Genomic DNA, 24,436 nt, shown 5'->3' with positions numbered 1-24,436 from the left:
GTCATTTTCATTGCTTCCCCATTTCAGTACAATGTTGGTAAGAGCACATGCTCTTTCTGAAGATAGCATACTGTTTCCAAAATGAGGGATGCTCACCTGCTGCGTTGTAGGCCTTTTCGGGAAGTGGTGGTACATCAGGGAATAGGGCCAGAGGATGGGGGGAGTGGCTGTTTTGATAAGACAATCTTGTGGAATTGTGATTAAAGAGGTGTTTCAAGATATTACTGAGCGTTGTGTGGGCCTCAGAGGGTGATTGCAGGGGAAGGAGCTGACATTGATTAACATTTATGCTCCGAATGTGGGGCAGAGGGAATTTTTTCAAACATTAAAGGAAGAAATCTCGGGATTTGTGAGTGAGGCAAGTTGTGGTAGGAGGAGGTTTTAATATTGCTCCTGATGCAAGGCTAGATCATTCGACAGGAGGAGGGCAGTGGAGTGGTCCGGGGAGGAAGGCACTGCTACAATTTTGAAGGGTTTGGAGGTGGTGGATTGTTGGAGGTTGTTACATGGGGTACAGCGGGACTACACCTTTTACTTGCATGCAGCGCAGACGTATTCCCAGATAGATGGGCTATGGGTGCATCGCAATGGATGGCAGATGGTGGGGGCTGCTGAGATAGAGACCGTTTGTGTTTCTGATCATGCGCCCATGTGGATTAAATTAACTGGGTTGGGAGAAGGCAGGAGACAAGGAATCTGGAGACTTAATGAATCACTGCTTGGCCGCTTTAATGATAATGGGGAAGTAACAGATGGGGTGTTATGGGATGCGTTGAAAGTAGTGGCGAGGGGTGCTTTAAGTGGGGGGCGCGCAAGAAAAGGGAGAAAGGGCAGCGCTCGTTGATTTTACAGAAGAGGTTATTGCGTCTACAACAGATGCACAAAAGAAACCCTGTTCCGCAGGTATGGGCAGACCTTAAGCAAGTGAAAGGGGAAATAGCACAATTGCAGATGGCAAAGGTGGATTTTATGAGAATCAAGCTCAAGCAACAATATTTTGAGTTTGCCAACAAATCCAGTGCAATGTTGGTCTGTTATTTGCGGGTGTGGAGAGTGCGTTCCCATATTCAAAAGTTGAAGGATGAGGGGGGAGGATGGCACTATGCTGATTCAGACATTGGAAACTGTTTTGTGAAATAGTATCAAGAACTTTATGGGGCTCCTGAGGAACCACCAGAGGTAGATATGGCTCAGTTTTTGGATCAGATTCTATTACCATGCTTGGATGAGTCTGAAAGAGCTCAGCTTGGGGAACCCATTAGATTAGGGGAAGTACAGGGTGTGATAAAGCAGCTCCCTAATGGTAAAGCACCAGGTTTAGATGGCTACTCAGCGAGGTTTTATGTTTCAATGATTTTTATTGATGAACAAACAAAATAGACAATCAACACTCTCTGCATCTGTCCATCGTAAAACCAAATGATTGCCAACATAGTGATGATTTGTGCATCATGTTTTAACAGTTCCCCCCCACATCCCTGTATTTCATAGAAATCTGTTTTAGTTTCCATTCTTCCTGTGAACAAGTGAAAATCAACCTTTCATTTAATTTCTAAAACCATCCACTTCCAGAACAGAATAATCAGATAAAGTGCAGAGAGCCTGGTTTCTTATATCTCGCCACCCTTAAACCACTTTCTTGGTCTATCAACATTTTCCTTCCCCCCCCCCTCTTTCCCGTATGATGCTATATGTTAAGTTAAATGTAACAATCTTATGCAGTAGAAGGTGTGGCTTTATGTCCATGCCTGCCAGCCAACTTGTGTAGGATTCGATTCTTCGACGTGGGGTGCAAAGTACTCCAGTACCTCTCCCAGACCCTTCTGAAGCCGGTCTGGTCTTTCCCTTGGTCCCCGTAGGCAGCAAATCCACAAAGCTCTAAATACAATAATTCTGTCATTTTTGATCTCCACAGTTCTCTAGTTGGTGCCTGCTCTTCTCTCCATTTAAGCAGGATCACTTGTTTCCCGGTCAATGTCGCTCGTTGCAAAAATCCTGTATACCCCGATGGCATTGGTTGCGCGGTATGAAAGATGTCAAACAAAAGTAATGGGATAGACGCTATTTTCCGCTTCCAGTATTTTCCCATTTCTTTTGTTATTTGTATCCAGAATTGTCTTATCTCCGGGCATGACCAGAACATATGCCCTAAAGTTGCTGTCCCTGCTCCACAGGGACAAGTCCCTAGTGTGGAGGGACTTGCGCTCTGGCCGGCGCCATGTAGGCCCTCATGACGAACTTATATTGTTGCTCCCACTGTCGAATGGACTGTGTTCTATGTAATATCGCCAGCAGGAAATTCTGAAGCATCTCCACAGTGAGCTCAGTCCCTAGCTCCTGCGACCAACTCATCGCAATTTTGCAGTAGTCAATGTCCTCTGTGGTATCTAGGTGATTTCTGTGATGGAAGCGCAAGGGCACTACATTGTGTGATCCCAGTGTAAATGCTGTCGATAGCGTGTCCTGCACATCCTCACTTAAGTTGAACGCTCCTAGAGAATGAGCAAAGTCCTTTACCTGGACATATACGTAAAAGTCTGTGACCGATATGCCATATTCAGCGAGGTTTATAAATGTTTTGTGGGGGAGTTGGGAGATTTTTTGGTGCGGGTGGGAAATGGAGCTTTGGAGGGTAGTGGGCTACCGGTATCTATGTCCGAGGCTGGGATAACGGTTCTGCCTAAGCCTGGGAAAGATCCCATGGTTTGTGGTGCCTGTAGACCTATCTCACTTCTGAATGTGGATGCAAAGATAGTTGCTAAGGTCCTGACTAACAGACTGGCTAGAGTGCTGCCGAAATTGGTCCACACTGACCAATCAGGATTTATCCCGAAGAGACAGGTAGGGGATAACATTAGGCGTACTCTTCATTTGATATGGGAGGCACAAAGTTCCCGGGCTAGTACAGTTTTGTTGGCTATAGATGCAGAGAAGGCTTTTGACCGGGTGAGTTGCGGGTTCTTGCGTGCAGTGATGAGTCGCATGGGCTTGGGTGACAATTTTGGGGCTTGTCTGGTAGCTTTATACAAAGCACTGAAGGCGCGCCTTAATATTAATGAGGGATATACCCCCTTTTTCCCAATAGGTAGAGGGACTAGGCAGGGATGTCCCTTGTCGCCCTGTACATAGAGCCGTTGGCAGTACTGATACGTCAGCATCCAGATTTTCGGGGTATTAGGGTTGGGGGGCTGGAACACCGTATTGCTTTGTTTGCTGATGATATGCTACTTTATGTGGTGGATTCCTGAGCAGACACTACCTGCGGTGTTGGAGATTTTTAGGGAATTTGAACGATATGCTGGCCTAAGGGTTAACATGGATAAAAGTGAGCTATTGGGGATTTCTTTGAAATATGGGGAAAAAAGTAGATTGAGAGAGATGTTTGTGTTCAAGTGGGCCAAGCACCACATTAGGTATTTGGGGATTCAGATTCCTAGAGACTTGGAAAGGGTGTATAGTCTTAATTATGGGAAGATAATAGATCAAATTCGGGGGGAGTTGTCCCGGTGGAAGGGATTGTGGCTACCAGGTACTTCTTAGCCAGGATCAGGTGACCCTCAGGGGGAGGAATGCTGGCTTCGGCCTAACCCCTGGTAAGCCTTTTCTTGGTTGAGAGGTGCCCAGCTCTCCCACCGGTTGCCTTCTCAGGTGCCGTGGAGGACTTGCAGCTCATCTGCATATCCTCAAAGCCTTCGCCGGAGTGACTCCCAGGTCCGTTCCGATCCACTCGGGGCCTCTGCTCAAGGTGCCGCGCGCCGTTAGGCGTGCGAAAGCTTTCCTTCTAATAAGTTCTGGGAGAAGAGGATATTTCTCTGGTAAGTGAACAAATTTTGCTTGTGCTTTCGGAACTTGAAGATTGGGGTTTAAAGGAGGAACTGTAAGTTAGTGATAGGCTGATATCCTTAATACTTTAGCAAGTTTTAAATTACGGAAAAACTCAAAAAACACTAAGATGGAGTCAGCAGTCCAGCAGCGAGAGGGGTGCTATCCAGTCTTTTGCATTGAGTGTCACATGTATGATTATCTCCCAATTGGTGAGGTGTCATATGTGTGTGCCCGATGAAAAGAGCTCCTAGCTCTCAGAGAACGTGTCCGTTCTCTAGAGGCTAGAGTAGCAGACTTGATGGAGCTGAGGGAGACAGAGAGGTACATAGAGGAGACCTACAGGGATGTTGTAGAGAAGTCCCACCTCCAGTCAGGTAGCCCCTGTGCTACCTTGGAGGAGGGAGGTCTCCTAGAAGGAGAGCATCACCCTGGTGAAGTAGGAAGTACTCCTGTAGCCAGGACCTGCCCACCAGGGGATGTATTATCCTTTCGCACCGAGGATATATCTCCAAATGTTGCCCGGGAGGGAAAGGTTAGGACAGCTGTTGTACTTGGTGATTCGATCATTAGGCATATAGATAGCTGGGTGGCTGGTGGACGTGAGGATCGCCTGGTGACTTGCCTGCCTGGTGCGAAGGTGGCGGACCTCACGCGTCACCTAAATAGGATTTTATATAGTGCTGGGGAGGAGACGGCTGTCTTGGTACATGTGGGTACTAATGACATAGGAAAATGTGGGAGAGAGGTTCTGGAAGCAAAATTTAGGCTCTTAGGTAGAAAGCTGAAATCCAGATCCTCCAGGGTAGCATTTTCTGAAATGCTACCTGTGCCACGCGCAGGGCCCAAGAGACAGGCAGAGCTCCAGAGTCTCAATGCGTGGATGAGACGATGGTGCAGGGAGGAGGGCTTTAGATTTGTTAGGAACTGGGCAACATTCTGGGGAAGGGGGAGCCTATTCCGAAAGGATGGGCTCCATCTTAACCAGAGTGGGACCAGGCTGCTGGCATCGGCGTTTAAGAAGGAGATAGAGCAGCTTTTAAACTAGAAATGGGGGGAAGGCCGACAGTCGCTCAAAAGAGCATGGTTCGGGATAAGGTATCTTTCAAAGATATCACCATAACAGGGAAGATAGAGTATCCTGATAGTGAGGTTGCAAAAGAGATTGTAGTAGATCGGGTATCTTTAAATAACAATAAAAATCAGACAAAAGATTGCCAATTAATACTGTCAAGTACTAAGCATGATGTACTTAGGCACAACAAACATAGTTTGAAATGTCTATATGCGAATGCCAGGAGCCTAAGAAATAAGATGGGGGAGTTGGAATATATTGCACTAAATGAAAAATTAGATATAATAGGCATCTCTGAGACCTGGTGGAAGGAGGATAACCAGTGGGACACTGTCATACCGGGGTACAAATTATATCGTAGTGATAGGGTGAATCGGATTGGTGGAGGGGTAGCATTGTATATTAACGAGAGCCTTGAATCAAATAGATTGAAAATTCTGCAGGAAACAAAACACTCCTTGGAATCACTGTGGATTGAAATTCCATGTGCAAAGGGGAAAAGGATAGTGATAGGAGTGTACTACCGTCCGCCTGGCCAGGACGAACAGACGGATGCGGAAATGTTAAAGGAAATCAGGGACGCAAACAAACTGGGCAACACAATAATAATGGGGGATTTCAATTACCCGCATATAGACTGGGTTAATGTAACATCTGTACACGCAAGGGACATAGGATTTCTTGATGAAATCAAGGACAGCTTCATGGAACAGCTAGTTCAGGAGCCGACAAGAGAAGGAAAAATACTAGACTTAGTCCTTAGTGGTGCTCATGATCTAGTGCAGGGGGGTAACGATACGAGGGCCGCTTGATAACAGTGATCATAATATGATCGGTTTTGATATTGGCATTGAAGGAAGTGAAACTAGGAAATCAAGTACGCTAGCGTTTAACTATAGAAAAGGTGATTACGACAAAATGAGAAAAATGGTGAAAAAAAGACTGAAAGGAGCAGCTCGCAGAGTAAAAAACTTGCATCAGGCGTGGATGCTGTTTAAAAACACCATCCTGGAGGTTCAGGACAAATATATTCCACGTATTAGAAAAAAGGGAAAAAAGACTAAACGTCAGCCGGCGTGGCTAAACAGTAAGATAAAGGAAATCATTAGAGCCAAAAAACAATCCTTCAGAAAGTGGAGAAGAGAACCAACTGAAAGTAACAGGATAGATCATAAGGAATGCCAAGCCAAATGCAAAGCGGAGATAAGGAGGGCAAAAAAGGACTTTGAGAAGAAATTAGCGTTGGAAGCAAAAATACATAGTAAAAATTTTTTTAGATACATTAAAAGCAGGAAACCGGCCAAAGAGTCGGTTGGGCCGCTGGACGAAAATGGTGTTAAAGGGGCGATCAAGGAGGACAAAGCCGTAGCGGAGAAATTAAATGAATTCTTTGCTTCGGTCTTCACCGAGGAGGATTTGGGGGGGACACCGGTGCCGGAAAGAATATTTGAAGCGGGGGAGTCGGAGAAACTAAACAAATTCTCTGTAACCTTGGAGGATGTAATGGGTCAGTTCAGCAAGCTGAAGAGTAGTAAATCACCGGGACCTGATAGTATTCATCCCAGAGTATTAATAGAACTAAAAAATGAACTTGCGGAGCTACTGTTAGAAATATGCAATCTGTCCCTAAAATCGAGTGTAGTACTGGAAGACTGGAGGGTAGCCAATGTTACTCCGATTTTTAAGAAGGGTTCCAGAGGAGATCCGGGAAATTATAGACCGGTGAGTCTGACGTCGGTGCCGGGCAAGATGGTGGAGGCTATTATTTTTTTTGATTTATAGAAGTTTTTATTGCATAATGGTGATACAGAACAATAAGCGAACTTGTTTTTCAAGTCAACGTAACACATATTCCTACAAGTATCAAATTTTTCACTGTGTAAACAGAAAAGAAAGTCCTGCAGCCATTATATTTGGATTGTATTGACACTTCAAAAATTTTTAATTTTTTAAATTAAGTATCCATCCCCCTAACCCAACCTAACCCCCCCTCGTACCCCTATCCCACCCTCCCCCATCCCTCCTCTCTCTTCAATCAAATACCCTCCATCAAGCACATGCACTCAAAAAGGATTTCCAAACTTTTTCCCACTTAGGCAAAGAATGATGCTTAACAGCTGTCAACCTCTCCATATCACAGATATATCTTAATTTCGTAATCCAGGACTGCAGCGAGGGAACCCGCTCCCCCTTCCACTGCTGTGCCAAGTTTATGCGAGCAGCATGCAAGGATCCCCTCACTAGAGCCCATTGACCAGCCGTAAGACCATCCGGCCTCCGACCCAGAATGAATATCGCAGGATGCCACTGCACAGCTCTTCCCGTCCAGGTTTGAAGTCTTGACTGCACACTTTTCCAGTAGGCCTGCGCCTTTGGACAGGTCCACCAAATGTGTCCCATAGTACCCACTCCACCACACTTTCTCCAACAGTCTTTCGAGACATGTGCGTACATGTGGTGTAGTCTCTGCGGAGTGAGATACCATCTGTAGAATACCTTGATAGCACTTTCCTTTACCGCTACCGCCCGGGAGGATTTCAAAATCGTTCTCTCTAGCCTGATCCAGTCCTGCTCCGGCATGGTAAAACTAAGTTCTTGTTCCCACCTCTGTCTGTGCAGTGTATATGGCCTAATGTGTGTCCCGTAGAATTCATACAGGTAAGTGATCATACCCCGCGTGGTCCTCGTCTGTACACACACCTCTTCCAGGGGGTGTGTTTCTCTTTTCATACACTCTACATAATTAGGACCCTGTAAAAAGTGTTGTATTTGTATGTATGCATATCTGTCTTCCGGCCCAAGTCCATAGTCTTCTACCAATCTATCAAATGGTATCATATCAGTTCCTACATGCAATTGCCCACACAAGTCTAGCCCCAATGTAGCCCACCTTCGAAATGTAGTACTCCCCATTCCAGGTCTGAACCTCGGGTTGTCCACTATGGGTGTCAACCCAGACACTGGGGGCTGGCGCTTCCTAAACATGCAATCCCAATAATGGAATGTAGCTTGAACAGATGGTGGAAATTTATCCACCTGCCCTCTGTGGTTACCTGGTAACCACATTAGATGCCCTAATGCTCGAGACCCGGTTAATGTTTGTTCTATATTCACCCATATTTTATGTTCTTCCTTCCGGAACCATTCCACTGCTGCTCTCGACTGGGCTGCACAGTAGTACCCTAATAGATTGGGAACCCCCAGACCCCCATCCCTCTTACTTTTATATAAGAAAGCCCTAGGTAAGCGTGGTCTTTTATTATTCCAGATGAATCGGACTAGACTGTCCTGGAGCCCGGACAAAAATTGTCTCGGTAATCTAAGTGGGAGTACCTGAAACAAATATAACAACCTAGGTAAGACATTCATTTTAAGTGCTGCTATCCGCCCCATCCAAGACAATCCCATTGGCATCCAGCGTTCCAAATCCCGCCTTACTGCTTTCTGGAGAGCCGGATAATTAACTGCAAATACCTCGGACAGGTCATGCGGAATTTGCACCCCCAAATATCTTATTGCTCGCTCCTCCCATTTGAAAGCAAAGGATTTTTTCAACGTCTCTAATAGATCCCTCGGGACTCCCACCGCCAGGCCAACCGACTTACTGGCATTAAGTTTATATCCAGACACTCTTGTATACCTCTCTATTTCTCTCATGACATTTGGAAAGGATATCAACGGTTTGGTCAATGACAAAAGCACATCATCCGCAAATAACGCAATTTTGTGTTCCTGTCCTCCCACCCTGACCCCCCCTATGTCCACATTCTCCCGTATAGCCGCTGCCAGTGGCTCAATCGCCAATGCAAACAAAAGAGGAGACAACGGGCAGCCCTGACGTGTACCTCGCCCCAGCTGAAATGCCTCTGAATGCCCACCATTAACCCTCACACACGCCCGTGGGGCTGTGTAGAGCGCTCGGACCCAAGATCTATAGAGCTGTCCAATCCCCACTCTTTGGAGGACTTTGTCCAGGTAGCCCCAATGTACCCGGTCAAAAGCCTTTTCTGCATCTAGGCCTAACAGCACCATCGGACAAGCTTTCTTTTGTACCTGATACACTAAGTCCAACGTTCTTCGTATATTGTCCCCTGCCTGTCTATTGGCCACAAATCCAACTTGGTCTGGATGGATCAGGCATGGGAGCACCCCGCCCAGTCGGTTCGCTAGCACCTTTGCCAAAATTTTTACGTCTGTATTAAGTATTGATATTGGTCTATATGCCGCACATTCCGTTTTATCTTTGTCCGGTTTTGGTATGATTGCTACCCACGCCTCCATCATGGTCTTAGGGAGCTGGGCACCTGCTCTCACTGAGTTAATAACTAGCGTAAGATATGGGGCCAATATCCCTCCAAATGTTTTAAAGAATTCGTTGGTAAATCCGTCAAGGCCAGGCACCTTCCCTGTTGGCAAGGATTTGATAACCTGGGCCACCTCAGCCACCTGAATCGGGGCTTCCAGAACCCTCTTTTGTTGTTCTGTCAACACTGTCAGATCCTTGTCATTTAAGTAGTCATCTATGTCCCCTGTCTGTACAGCAGCATCCTCCGCATATAGAGATTCATAATATTTTGCAAATCTTTCCCTAATCTGTGCTGAAGTGTGCAGCATGTTTCCCTTGTCATCCTTCACTCTCAGAATGTGTCTATCTGCTCTCATCTTCCTCAATTTGTGAGCCAAAAGTCTCCCTGGTTTATTTGTGGATTCATAATATACCTGTTTCAAGCGTGACTGCACAAATTTCAGGCTTTCTTCGTGCAGGCCCGCTATCTCCAATCTCACTGCTTGGAGCCTCCGATAGTCAGACACAGAGCCAGTTGCCCTATATCTAACCTCCAAGGCCCCAAGTTTCTCCATGCATTGAGCCAGCCGTTCTTTGTGTATTCTGTTCCTCTGACCCGCCCTCTTTATAAAGTACCCTCTGGCCACCGCCTTAAAGGCGTCCCATACTATATCCAATGTCGGTCCTGAGTCCATGTTAAGCTCAAAGTACTCTTGTAACACCTCTGTACATTTAGCCACAGTGGCCGGGTCCTGCAATAAGCAATTGTTGAGGGTCCATCTTTTATCCCTCGTTTCTTCTCTCAGAGAAGGGAGGACAGCCCACACCGGAGCATGGTCCGAAATAGTAATGTGACCTATATGTGATTCACCTCCCCCCTCCGAGAGAGTCTTATCAACAAATATGTAATCTAATCTAGAGTAGGAAAGGTGCACCTGGGAATAATATGTATAATCCCTCCCCCTAGAGTGTCCAAGTCTCCACACATCGTATAGCCCCATCTCATCTACAAGATTCTTCAGGGATCGAGAAATTTTCATATCATTTGGAGCCGGAGGAGCCGACCGGTCCAACCCAGGTTGCATGGTAGCATTAAAATCTCCAGCCATCAGCAGCTTCCCTCTAACAAAGGCCTGCAGCTCTCTATGGAGCCGCACGAAGAAGCGCTCCTGTCTCTCATTAGGGGCATAAACATTGACCAGCGTATATTCCTCCCGCTCCAAAAGAACATGCAAAAATAAATATCTTCCCTCCCCATCCCTTTTCACATGCAAAATCTGAGCCTGTACATCTCTATGGAGCAGGATTGCCACCCCTCTTTTTTTTGCTCCCTTCACATCTGAGGCAAAATACATATTTGAATATTGTTTAAAAAAAAGGTGCTTCTCATGTGATTTTAGGAAGTGGGTTTCTTGTAGAAATACAACCTGTGGATGCATTAGACGTATTTCCCTCCCCAAGGCATGTCTTTTATACGGAGAATTTAGGCCTTTGACATTGTAAGTAAGCAACTTAAAGTCAGCCATCTACATTTTCCATTTCACATCCTCCTTTTGATGAAGGGTTTAGGTTATCTTTATATTTCCCCCCCTCCCGCCCCTCCCTCTCCCTCCCCCCCCCCCATTCTTCTCCCCGAACATAGACTCTAACTCCCCATCCCATCTGCCCTCCGTCTCCTTCCATCCCAATCCCTCCCTCCCTCATCTACCCACCAACCAGTGCTTTTCAGCACTACCTGGGCGCCCAGAGAAAGATAACCCCACCAGCCAAACTTAAGGTGAAAATAGGATTTGGTGGAGGCTATTATTAAGAATAAAATTGCAGAGCATATACAAAAACATGGACTGATGAGACAAAGTCAGCACGGATTTAGTGAAGGGAAGTCTTGCCTCACCAATCTAATGCATTTTTTTGAGGGGGTAAGCAAACATGTGGACAATGGGGAGCCGGTTGATATTGTATATCTGGATTTTCAGAAGGCGTTTGACAAAGTGCCGCACGAAAGACTCCTGAAGAAATTGCAGAGTCATGGAATCGGAGGTAGGGTATTATTATGGATTAAGAACTGGTTGAAAGATAGGAAGCAGAGAGTAGGATTGCGTGGCCAGTATTCTCAGTGGAGGAGGGTAGTTAGTGGGGTCCCGCAGGGGTCTGTGCTGGGTCCGTTGCTTTTTAATGTATTTATAAATGACCTAGAGATGGGAATAACTAGTGAGGTAATTAAATTCGCCGATGACACAAAATTATTCAGGGTCGTCAAGTCGCAGGAGGAATGTGAACGATTACAGGAGGACCTTGCGAGACTGGGAGAATGGGCGTGCAAGTGGCAGATGAAGTTCAATGTTGACAAGTGCAAAGTGATGCATGTGGGTAAGAGGAACCCGAATTATAGCTACGTCTTGCAAGGTTCCGCGTTAGGAGTTATGGATCAAGAAAGGGATCTGGGTGTCGTCGTCGATGATACGCTGAAACCTTCTGCTCAGTGTGCTGCTGCGGCTAGGAAAGCGAATAGAATGTTGGGTGTTATTAGAAAGGGTATGGAGTCCAGGTGTGCGGATGTTATAATGCCGTTGTATCGCTCCATGGTGCGACCGCACCTGGAGTATTGTGTTCAGTACTGGTCTCCGTATCTCAAAAAAGATATAGTAGAATTGGAAAAGGTACAGCGAAGGGCGACGAAAATGATAGTGGGGATGGGACGACTTTCCTATGAAGAGAGGCTGAGAAGGCTAGGGCTTTTCAGCTTGGAGAAGAGACGGCTGAGGGGAGATATGATAGAAGTGTATAAAATAATGAGTGGAATGGATCGGGTGGATGTGAAGCGACTGTTCACGCTATCCAAAAATACTAGGACTAGAGGGCATGAGTTGAAGCTACAGTGTGGTAAATTTAAAACGAATCGGAGAAAATTTTTCTTCACCCAACGTGTAATTAGACTCTGGAATTCGTTGCCGGAGAACGTGGTACGGGCGGTTAGCTTGACGGAGTTTAAAAAGGGGTTAGATAGATTCCTAAAGGACAAGTCCATAGACCGCTATTAAATGGACTTGGAAAAATTCCGCATTTTTAGGTATAACTTGTCTGGAATGTTTTTACGTTTGGGGAGCGTGCCAGGTGCCCTTGACCTGGATTGGCCACTGTCGGTGACAGGATGCTGGGCTAGATGGACCTTTGGTCTTTCCCAGTATGGCACTACTTATGTACTTATGTGGTGGGGGCGTATGGCAGTGGTGAAAATGAATGTGCTGACTAGATTGTTATTTTTGTTTCAGGCGCTGCCAGTAGCGATTCCGAAACGGACATTTAAACAACTGCAGGGTTTGGTGGAACAGTTTATATGGGTAGGTAGGCATCCCCGTTTAGCTGGTCGTGTGCTATGGGGTGCCCCTGAGAGGGGGGTTAGAGCAGTACCTAATATTGAATGGTAGTATGTTGCTGCCCAATTGAGGATGATTATGGACTGGGTGAGGGGGATAATTAAACCTGCTAGCCAGCTGGAACAATCGTATAGCCCGCACAGGCTGATGAGCTCTTATTTATGGACTACCGAAGGAGTGGGAGTGATCTTGGCAGGGATACAGAATCCATATGTGAGGCATTTGGTGGAATTGTGGGGAGGAGTGAGAAGGAAATGGGGACAGTCTGGTGGGGGTATTGACTCTGGCGCCTTTGAGATGGGAGCCAAAATTTGGGGTGGGGAGAGAAAATGCTAGTTTTGTGTGGTGGGAGCAGGCGGGCATTGTGAATCTCCGGGCTGTGCTGCAGGGGGGGAGGGTGAAGAGCTTTGATACGCTGTGCTCCATGTATGGTTTGCCGGGGGGGAGGACAATTTTCCCTATATGCAGATTCAACATTTTGTGGGGACATTGGGTTGGTGGGGGGAATCCTCAGGAGAGGGAAAGTTTAGAAAACATGTGACTTTTGTTGAGGAAGGTTCCCAGACCAATATCAGTGATATATACATTTTTGAGGGGATATGATCGTAGACCATTTGGTTTTCAGGGGGCCTGGGAGGAAGATTTAAATTGCCGTTTTTCTGATCAGGAGTGGGAAGTTATTTGTGGGGAGGTTCGGAAAGCTTCGGTATGTGTTTTGGTACAGGAAAATGCATATAAAGTTTTAACCAGATGGTATTACACACCTGAGCGATTGAAGAGGATGTACCCTGGTACATCAGATTTATGTTGTGTAATTCACAAAGGGGTTCCTTTATACATATATGGTGGACATGTCCCGGGGTGGTACCCTTTTGGCAGGCTGTTATGAAAGCATTAGTAAAGTTGATTGGTTCATCCTTGGTGTGCAGCCCTTTGGTGTGCCTTTTGGGCTTATATAATGAGAGGGACTCTTGGGAGGAGCAGAAACGGTTGCGCTGGGGGTTGGCAGTAGCCAAGTGCCTGATAGCACAGTATTGGAAGAGGGCAGACCCTCCGACATTAAGTGACTGGAAATGTAAATTGGGGCAGTTAATACAACTGGAGAGATTAACAGCCTACCGCAGGGAGGGGGCAGTACGACATAAGGGTGGATGGGCTCAATTGCAACAGCGACTGATTAGTATTTAGGTTTATGGAGTATTATAGGAAGGGGGTGGGGTAGGGGGAGGGGAAGCGGAGTGAGAGAGCCCCAAAGATTCATGGGGTGTTCTCTAGTTGAGTTGGGGTTGGAGTTGGTGAGAGGGATGGGGAAGGGGATGTTGTATATTAGGGATGCACGGTTAGTTGGGAAGTGGACACTGCTTATGGGGCTATTTTGATATCCTGAGTTTTGTGGCAGTAGACATAGTGGGTAAGTTAGTTTCAGATGTAGTAGTTCAGTATTTATGAGTCCCTGCGTGGGCAAATGAGAGCTTATTCTACCTTTGTTTACCTTTACATACTCAACTTACTCATTCTCAAAACCTCACTTTCACTGCTTATAATATTCTCCTCTAAGACTTTGCTATTGTAATTGTATTAACTATGTAAGCCACATTGAGCCTGCAATGTGTGGGAAAGCGCAGGGTACAAATGTAATAAATAAATAAGAAAAGATAAATAGAATAATTAAAGAAACATGATGACAAAATAAGGATCTATGAAGAACAGTGACAGTTGTGAAATAAGAATTTTTAAAGCACACCTTCTGATAATGCGACTAAAATTAAAGCACATTTCTTGATGACCCAATTTCATTTATATTTAATTGGATTGAAATGAATTTGTGATTTGGGGAGTGATTTTGATGTGTTATATTCTGTCCCATATAAATACGTTATATTATACCAGGTTCATATAGCTTTAATTAGAAATAAAAGCATATAATTCAGTCATTGTCTACTAAGACAAAATCCCGAAACTAAGTAACCCTTCTGAAAATTAAAAGAAGGTAGTATTCTTATCAAATGAGGCAAACTATTCCAGATCTTACTTGCACAAAATGAATGAAAATGGGAAAAAAATCACTTCATACTGACGATTGTAACTAGGATGTATGAATCTATAATTTGATGTAATGCCTAGAAAACTAACTAGATGCTTTTACCCTGTGATCTGCTTAAAACTTTACAGTACTAGCGGAATATAAGACATGATATGTTATGTTAATTGCAACTGTTCATTAAAAATAAATCATCAAGGAACTTCTAAGAATGCTGCACTGATTCTGGTTCAGTACAAACCAGAAGAGTACTTTGTGGCTAGAAGTTAATCAATGACCAACTAGTAAAATGATGCTCTGTTTCTGGCCTTATTCAAATCCAGGCTAAAACCCCGCCTTTTTGAGGCTTCCTCTCTTTATCCCTTGGTTTACTACCCTAGTTTTAATCATTCTTATAATTAAACTCCCTAATTTCTTATTTGTCTGAAGAATGTACCAAAAATTCACCTAGTTTCTCTTACACTGAAAAGCAATACCATGGGGTGACAAACACCAAGTGTACCCCTAACATATACTAATATTTCTTGCTCATCATCTTAATAGCAGCTTTGGGCAACTAAGGTAATATACAAGTCAAAATTATATCCTTCTTTTGCTTGTACTACAAGATTTCACAATCCATAAATCTTGCCCATCTATAAGCACAGGATAATGCTTTTCCCAGAAATGTGTGCTGGGACTGCTGCTTTTTAACATAGTTATGAGTGATCTACAGATGGGAATGACTAGTGAGGTAATTACATTTGCTGATAATACAACATTATTCAAAGTTGTTAAATCGCAAGAGGATTGTGAAAAATTGCAAGAGGAACTTATGAGACTGGGAGACTAGGCATCCAAATGGCAGATGACATTCAATGTGAGCAAGTGCAAAGTGACGCATCTGGGAAAGAGGAACCCAAACTATAACTAAGTGATGCAAAGTTCCACATTAGGAAATCACCAATCCAGGAAAAGGATCTAGGTGTCATTGTTATGTTCAAACCCTCTGCTCAGTGTCCAGTGGCATCTAAGAAAGCAAAGAGAATGTTAGGAATTATTAAGAATGGCATAAAAAACAAAAATGAGATTACAATGCCTTTATCACTCCATTATGCAACCGCACTTCAAATACTATGTGCAATTCTGGTTACTGCATCTGAAAAAAAGATATAGTGGAATTAGAAAAGGTACAGACAAGGGTGATGAAAATGATAAAGGGATATAAGGAAAGGCTAAAGTGGCTGGGGCTCTTCAGCTTTGAGAAAAGACGGCTGAGGGGAGATACAACAGATGTCTATGAAATACTGAGTGGAATAGGTCAACGTGAATCACTTTTACTCTTTCCAAAAATACTAGGACTAGGGGGCACGCCATGAAGCTAAGCAGTAGTAAATTTAAAACAAACCAGAGAAAATATTTCTTCATTCAATATGTAATTACACTCTAGAATTCACTGCCAGAGTGTGGTAGGTTTTTAAAAAGGGTGGATAATTTCCTTGACAAAAAAAAAAAAGTCCATAAGCTATTATTAAGATGGACTTGGGAAAATCCACTGCTTATTTCTAGGCTAAGAAGCACAAAATCTGTTTTACTGTTCTGGGATCTTGCCAGATATTTGTGACCTGCACTGACCACTATTGGAAACAGGATACTGGGTTTTATGGACCTTCGGTCTGTCCCAGTATGGCACTTATGTTGTTATCACTTTTGCTTGATGCTTAAAATCACGCATATTGGTACACAAAGGAGCATTCAACAAACTTGTGTACTAATCTAGTGAGAGGATTTTGTATAAAATCTGATGAGGAACAGGCAGTCAATGTTCTTCACAGAGAAGCAGGGTTCCATGGTGGAATTTCCTGGATCCAGTCACTAGTTTCACAGCCATATTTTGTATCATCTGAAGGCAAGTATCACCAACCTGAATGCCATGTAGCAGAGAATTACAGTAGTCTAGGCTGGAAATAAGAGTAGGGAGAATGCAAAAGACTACCTTATCAAACAGTAAGCACAGTAGATCATTCTGAACTTGAAGAAAAAATGCTTATTGAAATTACGTAGAAGACTTGAGCAATGATCCTTTATGATCACCACATTCTGCCCTTCACTTTAACCACCAAATAAGGAATCCCCCATTAAGGGGACTTTAGAATAGAGACTTGCACGGGAATGGGGTTTGCAGGATGGAAGCAATTTTGCGGGGATCCAGTGGGGACGGAAGCAGTTCCTGCAGGGTTCCCGTGGAAGTGTATGCTGCACTTGTGCCAGACTCTCATCTACTGAGTACAAAGTTCTTTGCATGCTGTCTCCTCCTCCTCCTTGCTTTAACAGCACAGATGCGGAAAGTCTCCATTAAGGAGGTGGTAGAGATACAAATGGTGATGAAATTCAAAAAGGCATGGGATAAACACAGAGTATCTCTAATTAGAAAATGGAAGCTATAAAAAAAACCTAAACTTAAATGGCTGCATGTGTGTGGATCTGTCGAGTGACACTTAGATGGTGACTCTGGCTGTGATGAACTAGGGCTAATACCGGGAGACCTGTATGGTCTGTGTCTCATATATGGCAATCTGGTTTAAGATGGGCTGGAAAGGGCTTAGACAGCAACTTTAGTGGCTGGAACATGAGGACAGTTCTGGACATCTGTGTCCCACAAATGAGAAGATGAATAGGCTGGAGAGGGCTTTGAGGGCAACTCCAGCAGTTGGAACATAATGATAGGGCCAGGCGGATCTCTATGGTCTATGTCCCAGAAACACCACAGAAAGACCATAATCAAATATATAATATCACAATCATTGTTGATTTAATCATGAATTGGGAATGATTATGTCTGTCGGGCAGACTGGATGGACCATTTACTATGTTACTATTAATCCTCTCTGCTCCTGGGCTGATGCGCAGACCTCAGCTCTGACACAGGCACGAGCATCAGATGTCACCTGACCTACTGACGTGTGCATTTGGTGATCTCTTTGCACACAGTGCCAGTGAATCCAAGAAGTCTTACATGTGCGCACCAGTGTGTTCCAACTTCTATTCCTTCCTTGCCTGCAGTGCTGCGGCTTGAACCCAGAGAGCAGACAGGATTTTTTTTTTTTTTAATGCACCATTAAATTCTTGTGGGGACAGGTGGGGATGGGTTAGATTCCCCACGGGGACGAACGGGTTAGATTCCTGTCCCCGTGCAACTCTCTACTTTAGAAGTCCAAACAACTGCCTGTGGTTCCACCTTCTACTGCAATGGAAAAGGGATATCTTTTGCTGTCCTCTCCAAGAATCTAAATAACTGGGTTCATAAGGGATTTCTGTAGAATATCTATCTACTTCACTGAGAGAGGCTGAATGGGTATCCAGGGAATCCAAGATACCTTCTGCTTGGGATGGATAGAGAGAGGAAGACGTCAATGAATGTGCTGGCTATGGCTCCGATATTAGAGGATCTTGAGAACATCATGTATTTCTCTGCACTGGAGTAATGCCTACTGAACAAAAAAGCATTCCATTTGGTTGTTTGTACTGTATATTTGGCAAGTACTCCAAATAGCCTTTCAGAGATTCATTAAACATCTTTTGTAGGAAAGAATGTGGCTGCTCGAGAAGAGGTAACAAAACAGCAAGGATTCATCTGCTACTGTGACCAGCACCAGAGTCGTTGAGATAGACTGTTGTGCAGAGACATGCCATGGAATAAGCGAGGTCTGCATTGGGATTGTGTTATCTATGTTAGAAAGTTCTTGTGCTATGTCTGAGATACCTATGTAGTCTGCACCAGGCACATACGAATTACTGCTCACAGGAATAGTCCAGCTCTGGCACTTGGACTGAGACAATACTTACTTCCACTGACATGCTTTCATTTTTCTTTTTCCATTTTTTATTAAACTTTAAAGAAAACAAACAATATAAAACAGAAACCCTGTTATACCAGAACCCTTTGGTACAATGCAAATTATCAGTCCCCACTCCCCCCGACACACTTTCATTTTTCAAGTGCTTTGGAAGGTGTTAAGGATGCCACCTTCTCTTCAGGCCTGAAGGGAAGGTGCCAATGATCAAAATGGATCTGTACTGTAGGCCTGAAAACTCTGAGAAAGCATGAACCATTTTTGGCGATATATGGCCATTGTCTTAGGTGACTGCATTTTCTAAGTCATGGAGCAGGGAGGCTGAGGGTCGCTCCATGGAAGATTTGACATGCAAGGGCAGAATTCACAGACACTTGTGCAGAGGACTCTTCTGGTTCTTCTGCACTTAAAGCAATACTTTTTTTTCAGAGGCAACCACTAAGAGCTCTAGAAGACATATGAGCACAAGGTTTGCAATCACTGGTCATGATTTACACCCAAGCAGATTAGACATTTGGAGCGAGTGCTAGAAGTCTGGAGTTTTCTGCCACATTTTTGGACAAAGTCTGAATCCCAATTTTGAAGACATGCTACAAAAGAAGCAAAAAGAAATATGACAAAACACAATCTCAAAGTACTAAACAGACAAACTGACCAGGAGAGTGTCCAATTGGATGAGCAGAAAAATCTGAGAAGCTAAGGAGACCACTGCAAGCAGGAAGGGCCACACTTGCTCAGAACTTTACCCTGAGTTCTGAGCTCCAGGAGAACTGTTCTATCCCAGTGATGTGCGATGATGTGACCCACCTGTGTGCAAGATAAAACATGAGATCTTATATTTGGGAATATTTAGAGAAGAAAGAATTACATACCAGTCCATAAGCCATACTTCTTTCATGCTCTTGTGTTATATCTGCTACATAAGCAAATACTACTGAGAAAGTGACGGCAAATACTCCAGAGACAGAAATAACAGCAAAGTACCACCTATGGAGAAAATGGAACAAAAAGCAAAGTCAAATATTTAAGATATTGGTGTTTTGGATTTAAGCATTCATGTTGTTTTTGAAGTACAATAAAATCTGTGTGTATTGAACCTGATTGTGTTAAATTATCTATGCAGTCTACAAAACATATCAAATCTTTATTTAGTTTAATTAAATATGAGACAACCAAATATATACAAATAAATGTACACTAAATACTAAACTATTAGGCTGATACCTAGCAGGAGAACCAGGTAGGAGACATCCTACCTAGTTATCTTTCACTGACTGGGTGATGCTGCCTAGATTTTCAGCGGCAAATAACAGAATAGTGCTGTGGCACTATCCAGACAGTGTGAGGGCAGTCTGGCAGTAGAGTTGGGAATCACCCAATTAGTGGACCAAAAATCGCTGTCCTAAACTTTACAAGAGTAGTTATCTGGGTACCCGTCAATATCAGCTGGCACCCGGATAACTTCTGGTGACTAGGCAAGACCTGGATATTCAGTGCCAGAGTCTAGATTAGACCCAATAGTGAATATTCAGGTCAAACTGCTTGGGTTGGTCAACACCTTAAAAAAAAAAAAAAAAAAGAAAAGTTGTTCAGCAATGCAGGCTGAACATCAGGCTCTACACTGTTTATTACAAGCTTTTGGGATGTGTGCATCTTATACTCAATTAATCACCACTTCATTCATGAGCGATATTTAAAACAAAATCCAGAAATAATCCTAGTCTCCTTGTCAAAAGGGTCATAATGCATCATCTCTACACTTAATATATAGAACTGCATAGGGTTGCCAGTGACTAGACCAACCACAACAATGAACTCACAAGCTCATGGTGAATTCAATTCTTTAAAAATGACTTTCCAAAAGGGAATATAGAGGATATTCATATCCATTCCTCAAAACCTGCACAGGACTGGCTTTATAAATAGCCACAATGAATACATATGCCAGACAATTAGCAAAAGAACCACTTTTTTTTGTTTGTTTTGGATACTCTGAAAAGCAGAGCCATCTGTGGTCTTCAAAGAACTCTAGGACATAAATCTCTCTCCCCCCCCCCCCCCCCAGCTTTTCCAGTGCATTCTTTCCTTCACCCGAACAGTACACTCATAGGATTCAGCTGATGCTGCAGAGCCATGTTATCTTTTCTCTCCTGTTTGCTATCTTCCACGTAATTCAACAAAATGAAAATCACTTACAGTGAATTGCTAGAACTGAAGCAGGTCTTCCCAATGATTTGTACGGCATACATGCACCCTATAAAAAATACAATTTAACATAATAAAGATGCCAAACGATTTTAATGCTAACTTACCATGCATCAATCTTCATTAACGGGATGGGAGCACATGTAAAAAACACGGTGAGCAGCAAGAAGGACTTCCGGCCCCAGACATCTGAGAGAGCACCTATTAGAGGGGCACTGAGGAATGATAGCAAGCCCTAAAATAAAATACAAAAGGCAACACACAGTACTGTTCAACATTAAGATTCAGAATTCTTCTATTTACATTTACCTACAAAAGAGATTCAACAGATTCATGTAGTCATTATAGATAATCAAAAAAATAAAACCCATATGACAACAAAAATGACAAAGGAGCTTCTTAAGTATATGTTTAAACTACTGGCACTACTACTAAAATGTATTTATATTCTGTATTATCTCCAAATTCTAAGCAGATAACATATCACAAACACAACATAGAAGACAAACAAAACTGAGCAAAAAATCCTATATAATAAAATGCACCTCCAACATTCTAAAGCTGACTGCATGGGTGAGGCATTCCTGCTCTCTGTATTCATCTCCTGAATTGACATCACATACTTCCGGGTTCATCACAAGCAGAAGTGACCAACCACACGAGGTTTCTCGGCTTCAGAATGTTGGAGGTGCATTCTATTAAATAGGATTGGTCAGTTCCTTGAAGCACAGCCAGAACTCAGCGTCCTGCACAGTAACGTTCAGACACCAGAGAGAGGGGGGGGGGGGGGGGGGGGGGGGCTGACACCAGAGAGAGGGAGGGAGGGAGGCCTGGCACCAGAGAGGGGGGGAAGGTATCTCTGTCACACACACTCTCTCTCTCACAGTCAATGTCTTTCTCTCTCTTACTCTCACACACTGTATGTCTCACACTGTATCACATTCACTCTCTATGTGTCACACAGTCACTCACACACTCTCTTGGTCTCATACACTCAGTCTCACAGAGAGTCCGTGTCTCACACACACTCTCTCTCTCTCGCACACACTGTATCTGTGTGAAACACACTCTCTCTCTCACACTGTGTCTCACATACGCACTTGCACACACTCTCATTCTCACACACACACTCGCACATTCACTCTCTCTCTCACACACACAGTCACTCTCACATACACTCTCTCAAACATACACACTCCGAGGAAAACCTTGCTAGCGCCCGTTTCATTTGTGTCAGAAACGGGCCTTTTTTACTAGTGTAATATAAAAACAAAAGGAAAACTAGTTCCTTATCTGATAATTTAATTTTCATTAGTCCCACCCCAGGAGAGATGCATCTGTCGTCAGCACTTTCTGCAGCTGTGGAATTTGGAATGGTCGTCCCATCGTTAAATTGGATCGGATTGTCCACCACTGAAGAGAATTCCAAAAGTCGGTGGACAGCTGGATGACATCTTCTAGATTCCCCGCAGCTTGATACCACTGAGAAGCTAGGGTCCACTGAGCAGATCTCATATGTAGATGTGCCATGAGTATAACGAACTGTGGAGGTCATGTGCCCCAAAAGTCTCAACATCTGCCGAGCTGTGACTTGCTGAGATGCTCGAACCGTGGACACCAGGGACAGAAGGTTGTCTGCTCCAATGAACTCCAATTTCTGAAGAGGAGTGAGATGGGACTTGGGGTAATTTATCACGAACCCTAGTAGTTCCAGCACCTGAATAGTCTTCTACATGGACTCCCAAGCACCGTCCTCCGAGGTACTCTTCACCAGCCAATCGTCGAGATAAGAGAACACATGCACTCCCAGTCTGCGTAGCGACACTGCAACTACTGCTAGTCATTTCATGAATACCCTGGGAGCTGACACTAGACCAAAAGCAGTACGCGGTATTGAAGTGCTATGTTCCCAGCCAAAATCGAAGATACTTTCTGTGAGCTGGAAGTATTGAGATGTGTGTGTAAGGTTCCTTTAAGGCCAGAGAGCATAGCCAATCATTTTCCTGAATCATGGGAAGAAGAGTGCCCAGGGAAACCATCCTGAACTTTTCTCAGACTAGGAATTTGTTCAGGGACCTTAGGTCTAAGATGGGACGCATCCCCCCTGTTTTCTTTTGCGCAAGGAAGTACCTGGAATAGAATCCCAGCTCCTCTTCCCCTGGTGGAACGGGTTCGACCGCATGGGCCTTTAGAAGGGTGGAGAGTTCCTCTGCAAGTACCTGCCTGTGCTGGGAGCTGTACGAATGAACTCTGGTGGGCAATTTGGAGGTTTGGATTCCAGATTCAGGGTGTGTCCTAACCGGACTATTTGAAGAACCCACCAGTCGGAGGTTATGAGAGGCCACCTTTGGTGAAAAAACATCAACCTCCCCCCAACCAGCAAGTCGTCCGGCACAGACACCTTTACTGAGGCTATGCTTCCTGGACCCAGCCGCCTCTCCTGAAACACCGGATCTATCACAGAGGGTAGCAATGCCACTACTGTACCCAAAGAAACCCTCAAAATGGGCAGGCTACAGACAAATGCTGAGGGGGCAAAAGCCACTTCAACCAGTGGATATGGAGAAAAAGGAGGACGAAATCTGGGCACAAAACAATTCCCTCGAATCGGAAGAGGTCGGTATAAAGCCTGAAGGGGTCCCCATAGCAGAGGCAAAGCCGCCAACACAGCCAACAGCTGGAAAGTGGGCGCTGAATTGGGAGGCGTCAAAAGAAAATGGTGCACGCACCCGATGCCTAAGAGCGGGAATCCCGCTTGGGAGAAAGAAGTCCCTGGTGCCTGCCTGTGCCTCTGAGAAGCCCGGCAACACACGTCTCCGCTGCCACCAACACTTGCTCACAACACGAGCCTCCTATGGTGGCCTCCGCCGCCAATACTGCGCATCTCCCAAGGGCAGAAAAAAAATGCACTCACCGGAGATGCGCAGCCAGACATCCTGCAGACAACGGGACGTCCAAGGCAAGCCTGCCATCAAACCGGCTCAGCAGGCTACACACACACACAGCAACTCCAGAGATGCTGCTCCCAAGGCTCCTCTTAGCAACCTGCTGCCCTGTTGCAGCTGCAGGGCCTATGTCCCGAATCGCTCTTCTTTTTTTTTTTTTTTTTTAACAGCAGATAACAGCAGCAAACACGAGGTCTGTTGTGGACTACAGTTTTTTTGTGTGTGTGTGAGGAAGGCTACAGACCAAACAACAACCCAAACTCTGTGAGCAAAGGGACCATGGGGTGAGGCAGGGACCCAGGTCACCAGGTATGCCCCTAAAGTTGGCACAGAGCCCAAACACTCCCTAAGCTCAACTGGTCAAAAGGCCCAGGAGCAGGCCCAAGAGATGAATCCAGGAGCTGCAGAAACACCATCTACTACCTGCTAGAGACAGAGATATACTGACGTGAAGGAGGAGCCGACTATCTGGTATCACTGCCTTCAGCTTTGTAATCTATCTCCACCTGCTGGTAGATGGACACAACTCACCAGTTCCTGGATTCATCTGCTGCATATGCTAAGGAAACATATATAGTATCTAGGGCTGTGCATCGATCACAATTTTTAATCACACGATTAATCATGAGTAAAAAAAATTTTTATTGTGCGATTAATCGTGTAAAACATCCCCACTCACATTTCCTCCTGTTCAGTACGAAATATAGACGGCAAGAAATAAATTCTCAGAACTGATATATTTCAATTACTAAACTGAAAACAAAATCATTTTTCTTACCTTTGTGGTCTAGTGATTTTATTTTTCTAATCTTGTTCCCTGTCTCTGTGCTCTGATTTCTGTTTCCAAGACCTC

At 44.4% G+C, this 24,436-nt stretch overlaps 1 protein-coding gene across 2 annotated transcripts in view; it reads right to left on the bottom strand.

Moving 5' to 3' along the window:
- Window positions 1–24,436, bottom strand: part of MFSD14A (major facilitator superfamily domain containing 14A) — a 108,878-nt gene that overhangs the window by 53,091 nt on the left and 31,351 nt on the right. For both annotated transcript variants that reach the window (XM_030205797.1, XM_030205799.1), the window contains 2 exons: window positions 20,746–20,873; window positions 19,306–19,420 (listed from right to left, as the gene is read on the bottom strand). In XM_030205797.1, the coding sequence (XP_030061657.1) occupies window positions 19,306–19,420; window positions 20,746–20,873 (243 nt within the window). The remainder of the gene's footprint in view (window positions 1–19,305; window positions 19,421–20,745; window positions 20,874–24,436) is intronic.

Source organism: Microcaecilia unicolor, chromosome 6 (genome assembly GCF_901765095.1).
Source record: "Microcaecilia unicolor chromosome 6, aMicUni1.1, whole genome shotgun sequence".
In the NCBI taxonomy this organism is placed as follows: domain Eukaryota; kingdom Metazoa; phylum Chordata; class Amphibia; order Gymnophiona; family Siphonopidae; genus Microcaecilia; species Microcaecilia unicolor.
Note: the sequence above shows the minus strand (reverse complement) of the source record. Positions and strands in the feature narration are given on the sequence as shown.